Source organism: Convolutriloba macropyga, chromosome 3 (genome assembly GCF_964194025.1).
Source record: "Convolutriloba macropyga chromosome 3, txConMacr16.3, whole genome shotgun sequence".
Taxonomy (NCBI): Eukaryota; Metazoa; Xenacoelomorpha; order Acoela; family Convolutidae; genus Convolutriloba; species Convolutriloba macropyga.
Window position 1 is genome coordinate 22,691,902 of NC_134470.1, and position 21,273 is coordinate 22,713,174.

At 36.4% G+C, this 21,273-nt stretch overlaps 2 protein-coding genes across 2 annotated transcripts in view; one reads left to right on the forward strand and one right to left on the reverse strand.

The window, feature by feature from the left end:
• The window catches only part of LOC142336073 (uncharacterized), a 482,576-nt gene that overhangs the window by 145,419 nt on the left and 315,884 nt on the right, over positions 1-21,273 (forward strand). The window lies entirely within an intron of this gene.
• Positions 1-21,273, reverse strand: part of LOC142336572 (uncharacterized) — a 45,205-nt gene that overhangs the window by 7,870 nt on the left and 16,062 nt on the right. Inside the window, exons 3-4 of the mRNA XM_075385482.1 lie at positions 8,996-9,176; positions 7,673-7,951 (exon numbers count right to left, since the gene is read on the reverse strand). Of these exons, the coding sequence (XP_075241597.1) occupies positions 7,673-7,951; positions 8,996-9,176 (460 nt within the window). The remainder of the gene's footprint in view (positions 1-7,672; positions 7,952-8,995; positions 9,177-21,273) is intronic.

The following is a 21,273-nucleotide window of genomic DNA, read 5'->3' on the forward strand; positions in this document are numbered from 1 at the left end:
GGAAACACGACATATGATTACAAGGAACTGATGAACAACTTCAGATACCTGAATGTTCTCACTAACAGAACATTCAACCTGATGGAAGTAGGCATCATACTTGGACAAGATGCCTAGGAAATTCAACGTCCATTGGACTATAAGATTGGAACACGAAGTGAGCCTTTCGCCGTCTTAACAAAATTAGGATGGGTAGTCAGTGGTCCCATGACCGGCAAGAAAAGTCAAAATGTTTGTCATTTTGCCAACACAAGATGTGAAAGTGGCAGAAAATATCCAATCATGGTGGGACATAGAAACTTATGCTTCTTAAAAAAATGTTGTAAGTCAATCAAAGAAAGAGCAACAAGCTCAGAAGTTTCTAGAGAGCACAACAAAGTTTACAGGCGAGCGGTACGAAGTGGGCATGCTCTGGAATGAACCAGAACCCAATCCTACAAACAATTACAGCTCAGCCCTTGGTCAGCTCCACTTGAAGATTCCAACGAGACCCAAATTAGAAGAATTGTATCAACAGTCAGTTGATACAGATGTTGAAAAGGGACTTGTGAAGATCCTTGGTAAATTGGAAGACAAAAGCACTTTCGGAAAGGAATAGTATTTGCCACACCATCCAGTACTAAACCCCAACAATACGGGTAAAGTTCGCCGATCTACTACACGGATTGATTGAAACAATAATCGGATTTGGAGAAGGACAAATAGCCCTATCCGCAGATATTGAATCAATTTTTCTGCAAGTGCAAGTTCCTGAACGGGATAAAAGCTGCTTGAGATTCCTGTGGCGACCAAAAGTGAACCTGTGCAAATTTACGAGTATCAACGTCATGTTTTCGGAGCAAAAAGTTCACCAACATGTGCCAACTACGCTCTGAAGCGAGTAGCCGTCGATAAGGAGGACGAATTCCCAAGTGCAGCAAAAAGAATCCAAAACAACTTCTACATGGACGATTTCATCAAGTCAGTCGAAACACCTGAAGAAGCAATCAACTGCAACCTCTTCTCTCAAAACATGGATTTGAACTGAAGAAGTGGATCACCAACAGTGACGTTATAATCATCGCAATCAACCAGAGGACTTAAGATCAATCAGCAACACAAAGCAGGTTGAAGTAGAACCCGTCAAGGAAATTTCATCCGTGCTTGGGCTTCAGTGGACGATTATCGATGATAGTCTACAGGTTTCTAGAGGTACAAGCAAAGAAGTTGAGAACCCAATTACCCAAAGGAAGTTCTTATCTCTAGTTTCTTCAGTGTTTGATCCTCTTGGACTGTTTGTATTATTCGGTGTTCATATGAAACGACTCCTGAAGAGCATCTGGACCAAAAATGGACAACTTTGGGACAACTCAGAAGAACTTAACGAAGAAGAAGAGTTTCTGAAGTGGAAGGCGCAGCTTCCAGAAGTAGCAGAAACCAGCATTGGTAGAAGATACTTCAGCACAGCCAAGGACAAATGGGAAAATCATGTGTTTGCCGACGCATCTGAAGACACAATGTGGGCAGTGGAATAACTACGTTCAAAGCCCAATGAATATTCAGCAGACTTAGCATTTGTAATCGGAACGTGCAGAGTTGCACCGACGCGACACTTTTCAATACCACGCTTGGAACTACAAGCAGCAGTGATGGCGGTGAGACTTAAAGAACAGATAGTGAAGGAACACGAAACGAAGATTCACAGTTGTAACTTTTGGACAGACTCCACTACTGTTCTGCAATGGATTCATAGCTCCCACCGTTAGCAACAGGTGTTTGTTGCAATCAGAGTGGCTGAGATTTTGGATACAACTAATGTTTCACAGGGGAATCATGTGAGTGGTATTAACAATCCAGCTGAAATCGGGACACAAGCGATCAATGTTGACGGACTTAAGAGAAGTGAATGGCTCACTGGGCCGGCCTGGTTGAAGCAACGAGAAAACAAATGGCCTGAACAGGTGAGTTTAACATTTGCTTCAGACGAACAAAACGATCAAATGGTCTTCTCAGCAAAAGTTGAAGAGAAGAAGCTGATGATTCAGTGGGAACGATTCAGCAATTTCAATCGACTTGTAAATAAAATGGCATACGTACAGCGCGTATTTAGAAAACACAACCCGGCAACAAAACCACTAAGTGTTGAAGAAAGAGAGGGTGCACAAGCAGGCATCTTCAGACTACTGCAGCAAGAACAGTTTGCCGAAGAGATGAAATCTCTCAAGGCTGAAAAGGAAATTCTAAAAAACAGCAAATTCCTCCAGTTTTCACCATTCATAGACCAGCAAGGACCTATTCGTGCTCAAGGCAGAATAGGTAAAAGTCAATTGAACTTCGAAACCAAACATCCAATACTGTTACAATGGAAGCACCATGTAGTTGAATTATTCTTGCAAAATGATCATAAGAATAGTCATCACGAAGGTACTGAACATGTCAGAAACATAATTCAGCAGAAATTCTGGATCCTGGGCATACGAAATGCTTTGAGATCGATCAGAAACAAATGCATTAGATGTCGAAAGGGAAGAGCCCAAACAAAGGCACCAGTAATGGCAGATCTACCTGAGGAGCGATTGGTCGCATCAACAGTGTTCGCGAATGTGGGCGTGGACTATTTCGGACCATTCACAGTAAAGATTGGTCGAAGAAACGAAAAGCGTTGGTGCTGTCTGTTCACAGGCCTTACTGTACGTGCGGTACATATAGAGATTGTACCAAAACTAGACACTGATTGTTGTTTGAACGCAATTATGGGATTCATTGCACGAAGAGGCAAACGGCTCAAAATGATTAGCGATAACGGGACAAACTTCGTTGGAGCTGAAAAAGAACTGACTGAGTATATAGCAGCATGGAACAAGAGGCAAATTGAAGAACATCTGATTCAGCAAGATATCAGATGGAAGTTCAACCCACCTGCAGCACCACACTTTGGAGGAGTGTGGGAAAGACTGGTTAGGAGTTGCAAGAAGGCAATGTATGCAGTTCTGGGCAATCGATCAGTCACGGAAGATGTTCTGTCAACCACGATGTGTCTCGCTGAACAGACGCTGAATGCTAGACCGCTGACACAGGTCAGTTCGGGTGCCACCAATTTAGAAGCTATTACTCCAAACCATTTCCTACTTGTCAAAAAGAACCTTTGTTTACCGTATCTATCAGGTGAAGAGCGATTTGTTGATCATAGAAAGCTCTTCCGACAAACGAAATCTTACGCACACCTCATCTGGGACAGATTCCGCAAAGAGTACTTGCCAACGTTGAATAGTCGAAAGAAATGGCAGACCACAACGGACAGAAGTCTTCAGCAGGGTGATCTTGCGTGGTTAATGGAAGACAGTGACAAACGTGGATATTACAATCTGGGTCGAATAACTGAAACCTTTGAAGGTTCCGACAGAGTGATTCGATCAGCGACAATCCGAACGAAAGATGGATACTACACGAAGCCAGTAGTGAAGCTCGCTCCAGTACTACCAACCGGCGATGATGTTTTCACGAAGGAAAACAGGGCCGGCGATGTTGGAGCTGAGCTTAAGGAATGACAAAATTGCGTAGGACGAAAACTATCATCCGGATTATCCGTCCCCCTAGCGAGAAAATTGTGTATAGCAAATAAGAAACAGCCGCGTATGCCACGTCAGCAGAAAAATTGTTAACAAACTGAACAAAAATAAGAATTCACAATCCCAATTTTTCTTGTCAGCCTAGCAACTCGAGCTAGCACTTAAACTCAGCAATAAAATTGTTGAAATAATATAATCTTGAGCAGTATATTTGTTACTGCGTCTTGCAAAAAACCAAATATTTGAGCACTATATTTGTTAAATTGATACTGTGTCTTGATAACAAAAATTTGTCTTGGGCAATATTCTATCTAATATTGTGTCTTGTATCGAAAACGTCTCAAACAGTGAATTCAATTTTCTGTGTCCTGATTTCCAATCTTCAACTCGTGAGTACTCTGCGAAAATCGCAACACACACATCAAGGATTAAGTTAGAAACAAATTTTTCATAACACTTCTCAGGCATATATTTTTGCCTTAGATTTGTTTCATCAAAACGATTGAACTGGTAAACATATAGAGATCCCGTATTGTGTCGTCTGTGGACCCAGTTCAATTGAGAAAAAATCCAAAACTAAGTTAGTTAAATTAGTTAATGCAACGGTAAGTACAGCAGAGCGGATATAAAGTTTCAAAAGCGAACTGCATAAACGAAGAATCCGGACAGATTTTGTAACCACTCAGAACGAACTGGGCGGTGTAAAACTTTCTTTGTGAAACACAAGGAGAGCAGCCGTTACAAGTGGTACACTAGTGGAACATTAGTCGGACTCTTCTGGAACATTAGTGGGACTCTGGTGACGCATCTTAAGATTCAAGAGTACTTTTAACATCAGTGTTGCGTACTCGCGTGTACAAATAAACACCAATTGCACCATAAATGTTTTCAAAGGATCATGAATGTTATTTAAACTATGTTCATTGCTCAGGGTTGATTTCTTGGCGTTCTTAGGTCAGCCAAATTACTCACTAACAACAATTTGAATAAAATGTGGCTGTATTCTTCCTCAACATACTCAATTCATGCAATATTCCTGAAAACAAGCCCCCATCCCTGTTTAGCTCCTGTAAGGCCTGTTATTCTGCTTTTTGTGCTATAACAAAGTTCCCAAGGCCAAATGCGGTCTGTTTTGTTATCAGAAGGCCATTTCACTGTGTTGCACGGAAACCATATGGTTTCGTATGGTAAATCTATAAAATCATGACACGTTACATATTTTTGTGGTCATTGAAAATTTCCGGCGTAAAATTTTATCAAAATTTTGAATATTATTGAAACACTAATAAAATTAGTAGTTTTAATGGAATATTAATTTATCACTGGTGGGGACTAGTGGGAACACAACCCGGATTGATTTTAAATTCATTACTCTAAATTAGGGAAATCCTCGAGATCAACTCTTATGTAAACGAAGAATGTGTGCTAGAATGCTGGTAAATATGAAGTTTCTATGCATCGGTTTTCAGTGTATTAATATAGCTTTAGATCACGTCATAGTGGCATCGATTTTAACCCCCTCAGACAGATATTTTGGAGGGCCCTATCGTTTGCACTTTTTTATTGAATTTACCAGTTTTTGCGACTTGGAAGCAGCTCAGAATCGAAAAACGGTTGTCTTTTCATGTCAGATAGTTCTCATTGTTTAAATTGCTTGACGAGTATAATTAGGCAATGTAATATATTAGTAATAAAAAAGATTTAGTTTATTTATATGACTTTCAATTGAATAACTATTTTTTTTCAGCAATTGCTTCATTCAGAAGATTTTGGCCGAATCATTGGTAGAAAATTTAATATACGATTGTCGAGTTGTTTCAATTCCACTTGGAGGCTACTTGTTGTAAAAACCAAGTTTTCGAATAAAAACTTTATGCAAGAACTGTTGTCATTTTGTGATGTGCTTCAAAATGAGCTTCATAGGAAACATTTTCCAAAATGTGGTAATGCCCACTTTCTACGCAATCATTGGTAGAAAATTCAATATACGATTGTCGAGTTGTTTCAATTCCACTTGAAATTGGCGCTGATTAAAGTTATAGTAGAACTTTTTGTGTTTCCGATTTTATTTTCCAGCAGCATTGATGGTGTTGTATGCCAACACAACGGTTTCCATTCCGTGCTATCACTATTATAACCAAACAGTTTTTAAGTATTCGTCATGCGCAAAAAAACTGTTATCAAGGTTCTGAATCAGCCTACGTTTCTGCTAGCCCTACTAAACTGGAACAATCAAAAGAATTCATTGAACTTGCCACAGGCTGGTGTTTGTTTTTAGTTTTCATACTGTTTGCTTTCAAATGTGAAAGCTCAAAAATTGTAGAGATTACTGCATAATTTTTCTCTCAATAGGAAGATTTCCCAATTTTTGGTAAACGTGGTAGTGAGTGGTTAAAGAAGCTAATTTGCTACAAATACAAATACAAATTCAGTTACAATACAAATTTTTTACAATCATTTGTAGGAATCAAATGTTTTCTCTATAGCATATCAACAGTCAAAATACCATCAGATAAAACCTAAACAACACAAGTGTGTTTTTCCTTAGCTGAAAAGTCGATTGGACGTCTTCCTAATGGGAATAGGTAACAAGTTGTTTAAAAGAAGAAAAAAGGATCGAACTTCAAAAAAACCATTAAATTTTTTGTACCAAAAAATTTCGAGTAATAAAAACCAGCAATTTTAACTAAAAAATTCTAGATAGACTTACATACAACTCCTCAGAAAACTAATAGAAACTTTCTCGAATCAGGTTAAGGCATAGGATAGAACCAAAAAATAACAACAGATAGAGAAATATTGAAATATTTACAAAAAGTTTACGAAAACACACTGTACAGAAAATTGCAGTAGTTAATAAAATACACAAACAATGTAGTTGTTGCCTTCGGTTTCTTCTGAAAATCAATGCGGCCTGGTATTAAAGTGAACATGTTAAAAGACAACAAAAAGAAATGCAAACACTGACCACACTATTTTTTTGGTACTGCAGTGTCACAGTCATAAAACATTGGTTATATCGCAACACCAATGGAGTGCTTATTATTTGCCTTACAGAAAATAGATGGGACCTCACATTGATGAAACTAAGATATAAGATGACAAAAAGAAGAACAAAAGGGGCAAAGTTCAAAAGTATTCTGAAGTTTTTGAAAACAAATAAACAGTTTGCTATCACTATTTGTACCTATTTCATCACTTTTCTGATGATGAATTGTAAACAAATTTCATTGGGGAAAAATTGCTTTGTTCCCCTTGCTTATTTTGCATGATGATTTAATTAGATTCATCTTTGATCATACCGACCTGGATTTCGCACGTGGAGGTATTAGATAACATCTGTGATCAGAACCAATTGATTTGCGTATGGAATACCAGATTTACTTGGCTTCACAAGGGGTAAAAAAACCACTTGGGTTGCTCACTGGGCATATAGACTATAAATGTTTATTCACTGAAGCAGCATTGACAATTAGTATAGCTGTTTTTGTTTAGAAAATTCAAAAAATACTCTCTTTATATGTTTTTGAGATCCTTGTCAAAAGATTAATACCTTACAAACAAAGATGTTCAACTAAGCATCACAAAATATTATTTGGTATTTAATATAGTGCTTGCTTATCGTCAACTAAATTTTCGCAATGTCTTTCAGAAAGCAGTCTCTTCAGGTTATCATTAATTATTGTTTTCGGAGGACTTGCTGGTTTCTGTTCTACAGTTGGGGTTGGACCTGATAGTTCTGAGCAGCCTATCCAAACTCTTCAAGGGGGTCTAATCAGACCGAACTGGCTCTGGGTAGAAAACTAAACCTCCAGACTACGAGGACTCTGAAATGCTCTGATCAGACCCCCCTCTGAATGCGGTCCTGATCCCACCATGCATAGTCTGGATGGGGAACTGGTCAAACTTTCCAGACCGTATACTTGCAACCAGACTCTGTCACTGGGTCGTACTTTACCCCCCCCCCCCCATATGCGCGACCCAAGTAACTCTGATCAGAACTGGCTTAGGTTGCGGACCTAAAACTGGGCAATGATTGAACATTAAGAATTGATTTAAATGAGTCATATTGTATGTTCATTTTTTCTCTGGCTAATAGCATAATTCAAAAACAGGAAACTCACCTCGCGAAAATATGTAGTCATCGTGACCAGAACTAGGTCCGGACCCAGTCATGAATTCATTGTTGCCCCATGACCGGATGAAACTCATGCACTGGTCGTATGTCACTTCTGCTTTAGTCCACTGCATTGTTTGTTCTGATTTAGGCTCTACTGTGTATGCCCCTCCCCACTTGGCGATTGCTGTCATGCTCAAGTATGTTTTGGCAGGCGAAATATCCATCTTGCAATACATGGTCTGTGGGATACCTCGGATTTTGATTTCATATTCCCCGGAACCTACTGAAAACATTTATCAATTACACTACTGGTCCACTAGTGTCGACTATAAAATGGTAATGAAACATTAGTTATCCACCAATGTTGCTCAGTGAAATTATAGTGGACCATTAGTGGACATTAGTGTGACTCCAACCAGGGAATCATTTTGTCTTAACGTGAGTTTATAATTATGAAATTCCGCTTTATAGAGCGGTATCGCCTATAAGGCTCCTTTATAAACATAAATATCAGCCTTTTTATTTTTGATCTGGCATTTTGTTATTTTTTCAAAAATCTAATCTGAAGTTGTAGCTCATGAATGATCATTGGAATTTTGACCACGAAAAATTGTTTGTGCGGACGTCGTAAGTTAGACTGTCTGTGGTCAAACCTTGCCATGCCAGACAAAAGTTACGACTGATCATCTTCTGCGCGGCTCTGGCCAAATTTTTGCCCCCTCCTTATGTGGACAGATTTTTACGCGTATCATAACTGTAACTTAGTGTGTTTTATGACTTTCAATCAGACCACCTCAGCTCAGTACTCTAAAATGGTGGAAATTCGATCCACCAATATCCCTACTTCTGTTCTGAAAGTTTCGCAATTTGAGGTTCCAGATCAAAGTTACCGATGTTTAGACCGTCCCAGAACAAAGTGGCCACTGATCAGACTTTCATGGGCTCGAAATGCATGATCTTTGAGTTCGAAGTGCGCTCAATGCCTTCAGATAAAGTTTAATTACGATAATTAAAGATGAAATTTCATTACGATAATTATTTCATTTTCAATTTACACCTTTATTCACATCACTATAACAAATACTTTTGTGCACGAAATAGCTTCTCAGCCTCATTGAAAAATTTTATGCGGCTGCAACAGGTTTTTGTCAGATTTCTGAGAAATTAAAACTGCTTGAAAAGTTAGTTGCAAAATTTTCAGTTTTTGGTTCTTTTTTGTAATTTAGTTTATTGGCGCATCATGTACAGTCAATATTTTTACTGTCGGTAAAATCTAACCATTACTATCAAAAGAACATGTAGTTTTCAGTTGGATAGAAGTGCTTACACCAAGGTTGTGCCTGTTTAAGTGATTGACAGGTGGTTGTCTCTCCATTTGGTCTGCTTCTGAAGTAGAACCATCTGGTGTGATCACTTCTGTCTATCTTCACACAAACACCTCTCCCAAGTGACCGAGTGTCAGGCCCAAAGTTGTTCAAACCATAAATCTTGCATTTATTGTTCAGTTTCTGAAATCAACGTCATCAATTTTTATTCAGAAGTTTATTAGTTCACAGGATCTGAGCTGCTTTATAACTGAACCCTAATGTGCCCCCCCCCTAACAACCCCGGTTACAGATTAAGTGTTGCTTCATAGCACGCTAGCATGTAAAAAGAAGCATGTGTGCGCGAGGGCGTAATAAAGCAGGGGCAAGAACGTTACCATCGTCTACCGGTACGGAATTTTTGACAAAAATCACTTACTTTTCGAAAGCTGATTTCCTTTTATCCATCTTACTATATTGTAAAAGTGGCTTGATACTTTTAAGTGAACTATAATTCCTTGCCTTTTTCCGTTTTTGCCCCCGGCACGTTTTTCACCCCCCCCCCCATTTACAAAGCACGTGCCATTACGTAAAATCATGATACGTGCGGCGGGGGGTGGGGGATTCAAACAATATGCAGCTATTAAGCTGGGGGACACACGGAAAACATCTGAATTAGGTTATCAAAAATGCTTCTTTGCCTTAATTAATGGCAAAATAGATCACGGTTCCGTGAAACTTGCAATGTGAGATATGTCGCGAATATCAGAACTTAGAGTTTAAGTTAAAACTTCGATACTAACAAAACTTTCTTACCTGATGTTGGTGAAGTAAACTTAATTAATTGCTATTAATTTGAAACGAATAGTTGCTTCAAATTTCTTCATACCACATGTTTATCAATGTACATAAACCATAAATCTGAGCAATTAACTCGACCTTCCCACCATCAGTGACGGTCATGAACCAACTCAATGATCCTCCCTGTAGATATCAATGACACGTTCTCAGGTTAGGAGAACGATGTTTTAATGCAAAAACTGCGCTAATACTTGCCATATATGGCAAGGGGAAAAACTTGTTCATACTAAAGGTGTAAAGTAACCAATATCAGTTTATCTATATCTAGACGGTTCTGTGAATTTTCACACTGATAGCAACTATAAATAACTGTGAATTTTTGTACCTTTAGACCATTTTGAATTCAATTATTAAAATAATAAAATTGATGTTACTTTTAGACAGATCAATTTTGTTACAAAGTTATGGAAACTGTCGTACAAAATGCTCAATCCAACAATGTGAAAAAAGAGACAGCAGAAAAAACAAATAAGGAAGAAATAGAAAATAAAAGGTTTGTTGCATAGTATTTCTCTAGAAGAACTACAAAAGCTGACACAAGTGATACAGAAACATCAGAGCACAAATGATACGTTAAAAAAATGATAAATAAAACGGCTGAGGGCGGCAGGGAGGGAGGAGTCGGTAGATGGAGAGGTTTCCAGGGGAGGTGACAAAGAGGGTGTTGTTGGTGGGGATGTTGTTATTGAAGGTGGTAAGGACTAACATGTGAAAAATAATCTTTTAACGGATTTTTCATGTTGAGAAAAAGAAGTGTATTTTTGGAAAAAGGAAGTCAAAGTGAACAACGTGATCATGCAATAACCATCTGGTGTGATCACTTCGGTCTACCTTCACACAAACACCTCTTGCAATTGTCCGAGTGTCAGGCCCAAAGTTGTTCAAATTCATAAATCTTGCATTCATGATTTAGTCTCTAAAATATTGCAAACCGTCTTTTTCCGAATGGTGATGGTGACAAAAGGGTTGTATAAAATGCAAAGTAGGAAAATATGGCTTACAAACACTTACAAACAATTGCTTCTCTTTACTAAAAAATGAGAGATGCCAGGTAAAATTAGCTGTGTACCGTTCTTGCCTTTTCATCTGAAGAAATTTGTTCAAAACCAAGTTTTGCAGAGCATCGGGTTACCGTGTTAGAAATCGGAACCATATATTCCCAAAAAAGTGATCTTGATCAGCGGATTCAGTCACAATAATAAGGTAGGATTCAAACACGGGAGTTTCAGCAATTTATTGAGTTGTACTTCAGCAGTACCAATTCTCTGCGACTAAAATTCGACTTTACGTGGTACCACGAAAGTTGAGCGAGTGTGATCAGATGAACAAATCTGTTCTGTCCTTAATTAAAAACAAGGCGGCTCGTTAATGTGCGTTCGCACATGATGTTCCGACCCGAGCTCATCTACATTTTTGACTTAATTGTCAGCCAAACGAAGAAATAACAAAAATAGATGTTTGAGTTTAAAACAATCGTTACACAACCTATCTACTAATTGAATTACATAATGCCATGCCTTACTATCTGAATTTTATGTACTTTAAATTCAATTCTTATTTCTACTAATTCAGCTGCAGCAATTATACTGAGAGATTAAATAAGTTTATTTGGGCCACATTTGTAAACCAATGGGATCTGTTACTACGCGATTGTTCTGAAAGAAGAGAAAAAGAAGCGCAAAAAATGACCACTCAAAAAAAATTTTATAAAAAGCATATTGTCCAACAAACAAAGCATCGATGACAAATAATATCTGTAGCTATGTTATTTTTCGGAATAAAAGAAATTGAATGTGACCTCTCATTGATGAAAATAAGTTACAATTTGACGAAAAGAACAACAAAAACTGAAAAGTGTGAAAAATATTTGAAAATTGATATCATAAACCTTGAGACTAAAGGCTATGAACTGACTAAGTGACTCGGGTAACATCACTATTTCAATCCTCAATTACAAGCCTAAGAGACTTGTCAGCATATTACGGCTACCTTAAGAACAAAAACAGGCAAAAACAGCAATTTCAAGAAAAATTTGTTCAAGAAAAGTGACGAAGGCATTAAAAAATGAAATTTTCACTAAAAACTTTGCTATGTTCAATTAATTTTATAACAGCAACGGAATTCTTCTTTTTATATCAATAGAGTTTCAAAAAATTAAATATGAACAAATACATTAGAACCACGAAATTTTTGAGAAAACTCGTAGTATCAACGCCATTAATTTCATTAGCTTTCAACGGAAGCCACTAAATACGCTAATTTATGCCTCCATGGGACAACAAAATTGTTGGCTACTCATATTTGGTCAACAGGACCTGACAACAAGTTACTGAAGATGAAAACAACAACAAAGACAGGCAACAACCAAAAATTCAGTTGAAAAGTGCCAGAAGAAAGTGTCGAAGCAATTTAAATCATAAATTCTTCTCTGAAAACCTTTTATGTGATCCGTTGAACCGTTTCCCTAAACCAATGGGAAATATCATTATTAGGATAATGCGATAAGATTTCAAAAGGATCCGAAAAGAAGAAAAAGTACCCCAAAACTTGAAAAAAATTTGAAAACTAGTGGCGTTGAAGTTTTAAAACTAAAAGAGATAAAACCGCTAACCAGATTATTTTTGGCTGCATTGGAACTAAAAAAATCCCGAAAAGAATAAGACTGACTGACAGTTCACGAAAAAAGAGTTTAGGATTGGTTAATGTTCAAAAAAATTTCGAAAAACTATTTTTAAAGTCTTAACAGCCATTAACCACAAAAGCTATTAACGGAGGTCAATAACTACGCTCAGAAACAACACGATGGCAGGAAAAAGATGTTTTTTTATGCATAGATAATCAATAAGAGACCAAAATAAGTCTTTAGACTATAAAAACAATAACAAAAACAGGCAAAAACCAAAAATTCCGTAAAAGAGTGCCAGAGGAAAGTGTCGAAGACATTTAAATCATCAGCTCATCTCTGAAAACTTTATCTATTATCCGTTGAACGTCGTTTTTTAACCAGTGGGAACTATCAGTAATAGGATAATGTGATAAGCTTTCAAACGGATCCAAAAATAAGAAAAAGTACCCGAAAATTTTTTTAAAAAATACATGAAAACTCGAGGAATTGAAGCTTTAAAACTAATAGTTAGAAGATGAAAACCCTAACCAGATTAAATTTAGCTAGAAATAAAAAGGGATCCTGTAAGTACTAAGACTGACTAACAGGGAACGATAAAAAAACAGGATCGGTTAACCTTCAAAAAAATTTTCGAAAAACATTTTTTAAGGTCTTAACAGCAATTAAACTCAAAAACTTTTAACGTAGGTCAATAACTACGCTGAGAAATAACACGATGGCAGAAAAAAAGATGTTTATCATGCACAGATAATCAATAGGATACCACAATAAGTCTTAAGACTATGAAAACAACAACAAAAACAGGCGAAAACCAAAATTCAGTAGAAAAGTACGAGAAGAAAATTTCGAAGCCATTTAAACCATTAACTTTTCTGTGAAAATTTTATCTGTGATCCACTGAATGTCTTTTCCAAGCCAATTGGATTAGAATAATTTTCTGATAATGGGTATAATATTTCGATAACGTGATAAGAGTTCAAAAGTAACCAATGATACGAAAATGTCCTAATTTTTTTTTGAATTCTTGTGTTATTGAAGTCATATAATCAATAGTAAAATATAAAACCGCCCACAAAATTAATTTTAGATTCAGTTGAAAGCAAAGGGGTTCTGTCAATACTGAGACTGACTAACAGGTCACAAAAATTTTAAGATTGGTTAATATTCAAAAAAAATTCGAAAAATTATTTCTAAATACTTAACAGCCACTTAATTCAATAAATTTCAACGGAAGTCGAAAATGACGCTTAAAATTGCTTCAACAGGAGAATGGGGACTTTTTTCACGCATAGGTGATCAATAAGTCATCACTACAAGTCTTACGATTATGAAAACAACAACAAAATCAGGCAAAAACCAAAAATTCAGTAGAAAAGTGCAAGAAGAAATGGTCAAAGCCTTTTGAAACCATAAGCTTTTCTCTGAAAAAATTATCTGTGATCCACTGATCGTTGTCATGAAGCCAATAGGAGCTGCCAATTTTAGGATAATGTGCTAAGATTTCAAAAGTAACCAATAATACGAAAAAATCCAAAAAAAATTTTAAAAATTTGAAATCTTGTGTCATTGAAATCGTTTTACTAAAAGTTAGAAAATAAAACCGCCAGCTAGATCACAATTGATTAGATAGGACTAAGGGGGGTGCTGTCATCACAGAGATTGACTTACAGTTCACGATAACAAGTTTGTTATTGGTTAATGTTCTAAAAAAATTTCAAAAAATTATTTTTAAAGAGTTAACAGTCATTAGCTGTCCATTAATGCACTAGATATGCTCACTTAAATCTCATTACGGAACATATTGCACTGTTAGTCAATGAGTCCCTGCCATAGGACACCAAAAATTTAGTAAAACCTCAAAAGGAAATTCAAAATTCCATTTGAAAATACGAAAACTCAGAGTCGAATTTAAAAAAACATGAGCAATTCCTTGAAAACGATTTTTTTGTTCACTGGGCTTCATTTGACGGTAAAGGAAGTTTGTCATTAACGGAACTTCGATATGAAAAATGACTTGTCTCTAGGTGACTTAAAAAGCAAAAAAGCAGAAAAGTTATAAAAAGAGAGCTCTCAAATAGATTTTGAAATTTTGATATTGAAGCTCCCCATGAGACCAGAACTAGTCTTTCTTATCGCCTTTATTCTGTTAGTAACACAAACTTGGTTCATTTTTTGGTAAAAAATTTGAGTTTGAAATACAATTTTTATAGAAAATATCTTAATTTGAAAAAAAATGACACCAAAAGTGAACAAATACCCCGTGTTCACACAAAATTTCAATCCTCGATAACTCCTCGAAAAAAAACGGAAATCAAAAAATCTTTTTATTTTGAATTCTACGCTGGAACAACTTTTTAATGATACCACTCACATTTCTCTGCGACGAATATATCGATCGACCAAAATTGACTGAACAAAAAAACCCGTTTGAGTATATAGTTCCTCCCCCCACAAGTGGGGTCGGAAGAATTAGTGTAATCAAACATCTTCCTATACATTATCAGGAAACAGATGCTAAGTAAATCTGAGAATGATAAAAAACGTCAATCTACTCTCAAGACTACAATGATGAGATTCGATTGGTTTGTTGAGCTATGCGTGAAAGAACGGATGGATCACTGTTTTTTCAAAAGTTCGAAACATCATTGCTTTCCTTCTTGTTAGAGGTTTGCGAGAACAGGCTAATGTAAATGGTGCATAAAATAAGCCTGACAAAGTTAGAGAAGAAGCTCTACTTGTTCAACGTATACTTGGTTAGAGAAATGAAGATATGCTCACTTAAATCTCATTACGGAACATATTGCACTGTTAGTCAATAAGTCCCTGCCATAGGACACCAAAAATTTAGTAAAACTTCAAAAGGAAATTCAAAATTCCATTTGAAAATACGAAAACTCAGAGTCGAATTTAAAAAAACATGAGCAATTCCTTGAAAACGATTTTTTTGTTCACTGGGCTTCATTTGACGGTAAAGGAGGTTTGTCATTAACGGAACTTCGATATGAAAAGTGACTTGTCTCTAGGTGACTTAAAAAGCAAAAAAGCAGAAAAGTTATAAAAAGAGAGCTCTCAAATAGATTTTGAAATTTTGATATTGAAGCTCCCCATGAGACCAGAACTAGTCTTTCTTATCGCCTTTATTCTGTTAGTAACACAAACTTGGTTCATTTTTTGGCAAAAAATTTGAGTTTGAAATACAATTTTTATAGAAAATATCTTAGTTTGAAAAAAATGACACCAAAAGTGAACAAATACCCCGTGTTCACACAAAATTTCAATCCTCGATAACTCCTCGAAAAAAAACGGAAATCAAAAAATCTTTTTATTTTGAATTCTACGCTGGAACAACTTTTTAATGATACCACTCACATTTCTCTGCGACGAATATATCGATCGACCAAAATTGACTGAACAAAAAAACCCGTTTGAGTATATAGTTCCTCCCCCCACAAGTGGGGTCGGAAGAATTAGTGTAATCAAACATCTTCCTATACATTATCAGGAAACAGATGCTAAGTAAATCTGAGAATGATAAAAAACGTCAATCTACTCTCAAGACTACAATGATGAGATTCGATTGGTTTGTTGAGCTATGCGTGAAAGAACGGATGGATCACTGTTTTTTCAAAAGTTCGAAACATCATTGCTTTCCTTCTTGTTAGAGGTTTGCGAGAACAGGCTAATGTAAATGGTGCATAAAATAAGCCTGACAAAGTTAGAGAAGAAGCTCTACTTGTTCAACGTATACTTGGTTAGAGAAATGAAGATATGCTCACTTAAATCTCATTACGGAACATATTGCACTGTTAGTCAATAAGTCCCTGCCATAGGACACCAAAAATTTAGTAAAACTTCAAAAGGAAATTCAAAATTCCATTTGAAAATACGAAAACTCAGAGTCGAATTTAAAAAAACATGAGCAATTCCTTGAAAACGATTTTTTTGTTCACTGGGCTTCATTTGACGGTAAAGGAGGTTTGTCATTAACGGAACTTCGATATGAAAAGTGACTTGTCTCTAGGTGACTTAAAAAGCAAAAAAGCAGAAAAGTTATAAAAAGAGAGCTCTCAAATAGATTTTGAAATTTTGATATTGAAGCTCCCCATGAGACCAGAACTAGTCTTTCTTATCGCCTTTATTCTGTTAGTAACACAAACTTGGTTCATTTTTTGGCAAAAAATTTGAGTTTGAAATACAATTTTTATAGAAAATATCTTAATTTGAAAAAAATGACACCAAAAGTGAACAAATACCCCGTGTTCACACAAAATTTCAATCCTCGATAACTCCTCGAAAAAAAACGGAAATCAAAAAATCTTTTTATTTTGAATTCTACGCTGGAACAACTTTTTAATGATACCACTCACATTTCTCTGCGATGAATATATCGATCGACCAAAATTGACTGAACAAAAAAACCCGTTTGAGTATATAGTTCCTCCCCCCACAAGTGGGGTCGGAACAATTAGTGTAATCAAACATCTTCCTATACATTATCAGGAAACAGATGCTAAGTAAATCTGAGAATGATAAAAAACGTCAATATACTCTCAAGACTACAATGATGAGATTCGATTGGTTTGTTGAGCTATGCGTGAAAGAACGGATGAATCACTGTTTTTTCAAAAGTTAGAAACATCATTGCTTTCCTTCTTGTTAGAGGTTTGCGAGAACAGGCTAATGTAAATGGTGCATAAAATAAGCCTGACAAAGTTAGAGAAGAAGCTCTACTTGTTCAACGTATACTTGGTTAGAGAAATGAAGCCTTGAGGAACAAGTAAGAGCATGGAATTGAGTAAAAAAGAAGATGATGAAGTGCGAGAGGTAACGACAAGTTGCTGTAATGGTTAGCTGACTAGGCTTGCAAGTAAGAGATGCTGTTCGAATCCAGTAGTGTTCATTTTTCACTGTAGTTGCCCTAATTATACCCCTAACCTTTCTACTAACTTTAAGGTGATGCGCCATTACTTTCAAATTTTTCTGGGCTGATTTTTCTGTTAGTTTGCAAAAATTTGGTTCAAATTTGTCCGATTCTTTTGAAATTTACGTCTTTAGGCCAAAAATTAGGTTTAATATATCATCAAAAAACATCATTAAGCCATTTTTAGGTCCTTGTTGGCTGCTGTGAATAAAAATTTTTGTGGTTCTCATGCAATTAACGATGTTTTCGAAAATTTTCGGCCTTAAAGTTCTTTTGCAGAAAGAGATTATTTACTTAAACTTTTGTCATTCTATACTACAGTTTTTGCTTATCTGCCAGTCGAGAACGTTTTAAGTGATTATGCTGTTTAAAGAATTTATAACGGAGTCTCATAAACTATTTGGGAAGGTATCTGTGATTACTCAATCTGAAATTCTTTCTGTGATTGCTCCTTTAAAACTTTCAAGAATTAAAAAAAACAATATTATGGAGAGAAGCACGAAAAACAACAGTCGTGATCAGAACAACACTCGAACTGTTTCTTTTGCTTCATTTTTTTTCACTTCAGCTTCCACAAATTTTGTTGGGCCTTAAAATAATACTAATGTCTTCATATAGAACGCTGATTTAAGGACGACATATTGTTTAGTGCATGTTTTTATGAAAAAGGGTATTTTTTGTTATGAGTGTATTGCAAATAATCTACATCGTTTTGAGATAAACAGTGCTTTCTTGAGATCGTCATTCCACTATCCATGTTCTTCAACACTACCTAACAGAAAAAGTTGGAGAAAAGAAACGACGATCACTCTTTTATTTGTAAGCGTTAAGATCATGTCGAAGTTTTTCTTTTTCGAACAGCTGATTTGAAAAGTTCCAATCTTTCTTATCTTCTTTTTCATTTTTTGCTGTTTTTTTTTTGTTTTACGAGTAATTTTTCGTCTGTACGGGTGATAACAAGAATGAAAAATGGACAGTAATTTATACATTGCGTTTGCAATATTTCGTTGTTGTGTCCTTTCCTTTTTTTCTTTCTCATTGTTGTAATGTTGAGTCATAATGTTGAGTCATTTCAAATTTCGAAAAAATAGTCGTAGTTTCTAAACGAGACATGCTTTTTAATGGCTGAAGTTTCACAGTTGTGTACTGATAAAATTGATGCTGTTTTTTGTTGTCAAGACCAGTATCTCTTTGGTTCACATAGATTGCAATAAAATATTGAAAATATATTATCCTGAAATCTCGGCATAACTATACACAGAAGCATGAGTAGTATTATAAGAGAAACTAGGAGAAGGTGGGTAGTGGGGGATTCCTCAAATTACCGAGTATCCTTGTTTCTTAAAGGGCAACCGTGATGACTTTCGTTGATTGGATTCATTCGTTTTCATATGCATCATAGCAATGTCAAAAGGCTAACGCGCATGAATGGATATTGTATGGACGTTCAGAGGTTCTAGCTCTCTGAAACAAACCAGCACGCTTCAACCTCCTCAAGTTCGAGGAATTGGAGGAGCAGAAATTCAAATACTGTATACAATTTTTTGAATACCATTATAGACCATAGAACGCTACTTCATAGTCAATGGGACACTACGTGAGAGTTACGAGTGAGAAAATTTACATTTTAGAAGATTTATTAATCGTTGCAAGATTTTGAATGAGTAGCTCGAGACCAAGAGTTGCTAACGGATTTTTGCTGCGCAAACAGAAGAATGTAGCAGCTAGCACTTGTGTTGACTAAAACTGACACCAGATGGTCATCTTGTCAGATCTTTTTTCTTTAAAAAGAACACTTGAATTCTAAAATTACCATGCCAATGGGATTGTAGGGTGGAGATAAAAATAAAAATAATATATTTGTAGAAAAAACGAATCAATTATATCAATATTAATTGAATTTAAAGCCTTTCTATGGCAGGCTCCCATAACATGGGTTATGAGGAGTTTGAAATTGCTTAAAAAAATGGGCCTGATAGTAGTAAGATAATAGGGTACTAAGATAGGGGGGGGGGTTATCCTTCGAATTAATACGTGTGATAATAGGGGGTTATCCTTGGCGGCGCTACATGTAAAACAACGGCCGTGCGTGATACATGTAAACTAGCTTTCTTCCGCTTTTATTCCTTTCCCTTTGCGCCTTTCTCCAGTTTGTTAGATTTGTAAGAAAAGATTGAATTGAAACCAAACTAAACACTCCAAACAAATTAAATATTTACACAGTGTATTACTACACGCAGTTTCACCAAAATTGCATGCAATTAAATTGGCATTAGCGCCGTCTTATTTTGCGTGCTGGTTCTTCTTCGCTGCTGCTTGCTTCTTCAGCTTCAAAGTTTATGAAGGGGTTGTCAGGAGAGGAGCTTTCACTGGAACTGGCGTCAATATCTGCAATATCGTCAGTATCAATATCAGATTCAGCTATCTGCTCAGTTACTACTAATCCTGGGTCTGGAGTCTCCCAAGAGCTGGTGGTGGAGTCTGGCACTGAGAGAGCGGCTGTTGAGGAAGTTTGGGACACTACAAAGTCATTATCCCATTCTGGACTAGAGCTGAGAAGTAAGTTTGAGTAACTGTCATTATCCCACTGAATATCATCACTACCCCAATCAATTTCATCCACACCACAATCAACGGTCTCATAATGTCCAAAGGGTAGAGTTTTTGTTCCGCAGGGTAGAAAAAACCTTTTGTTGTCGAACGCTGAAAGGCATATATTGTTGGTAGTAACAGTTTCCAATACATGATGATCGGACATTATTCGTGTGTTTTCAGTGCGAAACACGTTCCCTGTCGTCAGTGTGCTCACGAAATCATCATGCCGGAGACGTTGTTGAGCGGCCTTTGTTACTCCTTTAGCCGAAAGTTTTCGACAACCTAAAGAGAAAAAAAGCCTTTAATCAAGTCTTTATATGTTTACTAACCCCTATGTATATAATAATAAAACTAATACCATTCAGGAGCCTACTAACAACCTTTGTAATTTAAAGATAGAACTAACTTGCATTAGAAAAGACAAAGAATACTTACTTTTTGAGAGTATTGAGTATAGTTTCGGCTTTAAACACACAAACTCCATAATAAAATCTCCTGCAAATTCGTCCTTAAACTTGAGGACTACCCGTTTATTTTCCGTACTGTATAAATAGTGATCATTCGGATAATTGGAGAAATCGAATTCACTAACAACTGAAGCGGGCTTTCTTGCTAATTCCTCATAAAAGTCTGTACTCCGGATTTTATATAGTAAACTATCCGTGTCACTATATAACAAACGACAATCAAAATGAGCGCGCATTGTGAAGTAATGGAAACTGTACATTTGATACTTGGCCAGATCAAGTATAGTTGCTCCAATTATTGTTGGGGTATTCCAATAAATCTTTCTAGCGCAGAAGGACAATGCGGCCAGGTTATCTCCGAATATCATGAACCGATCAAACTCAAACTTTGAAATGGAACTCAGAACTTGATCAGCATCTCGTGCAATGGTAAGCTTGTTTCGTCTGCGTTTCGGTTCGCAATTCTTACCATATACTGCATTGTTCATGAGCTTATAAAAGTTTTCTTCGAATTTATTGCTGGCGGCTTGACGTTTATTACTGTTGAGTGTTATATAGGGTGCTAACCAATTCGCTTGTTTGAACTGTAGGATACGGTGTACTTTGGCAACAATTAATCCAAGACTAACGTATAATTTGAGCAGTTTGTAATGCAATACATAGTTCTTTTTGTCGAATAGCGTTTGAAGCAACTTTTTAACTTTCGAGCTGGGTAATCTGTGTTGTTCTTTTAGCTCAAGTTGATATTCGCCCAACCAATCATCTTGAACAGTTTCTTTGGTAGGGGCAAGGGGAAAGTCTCGGTGGTCATCGTGTAAGTGGACAGGGTAA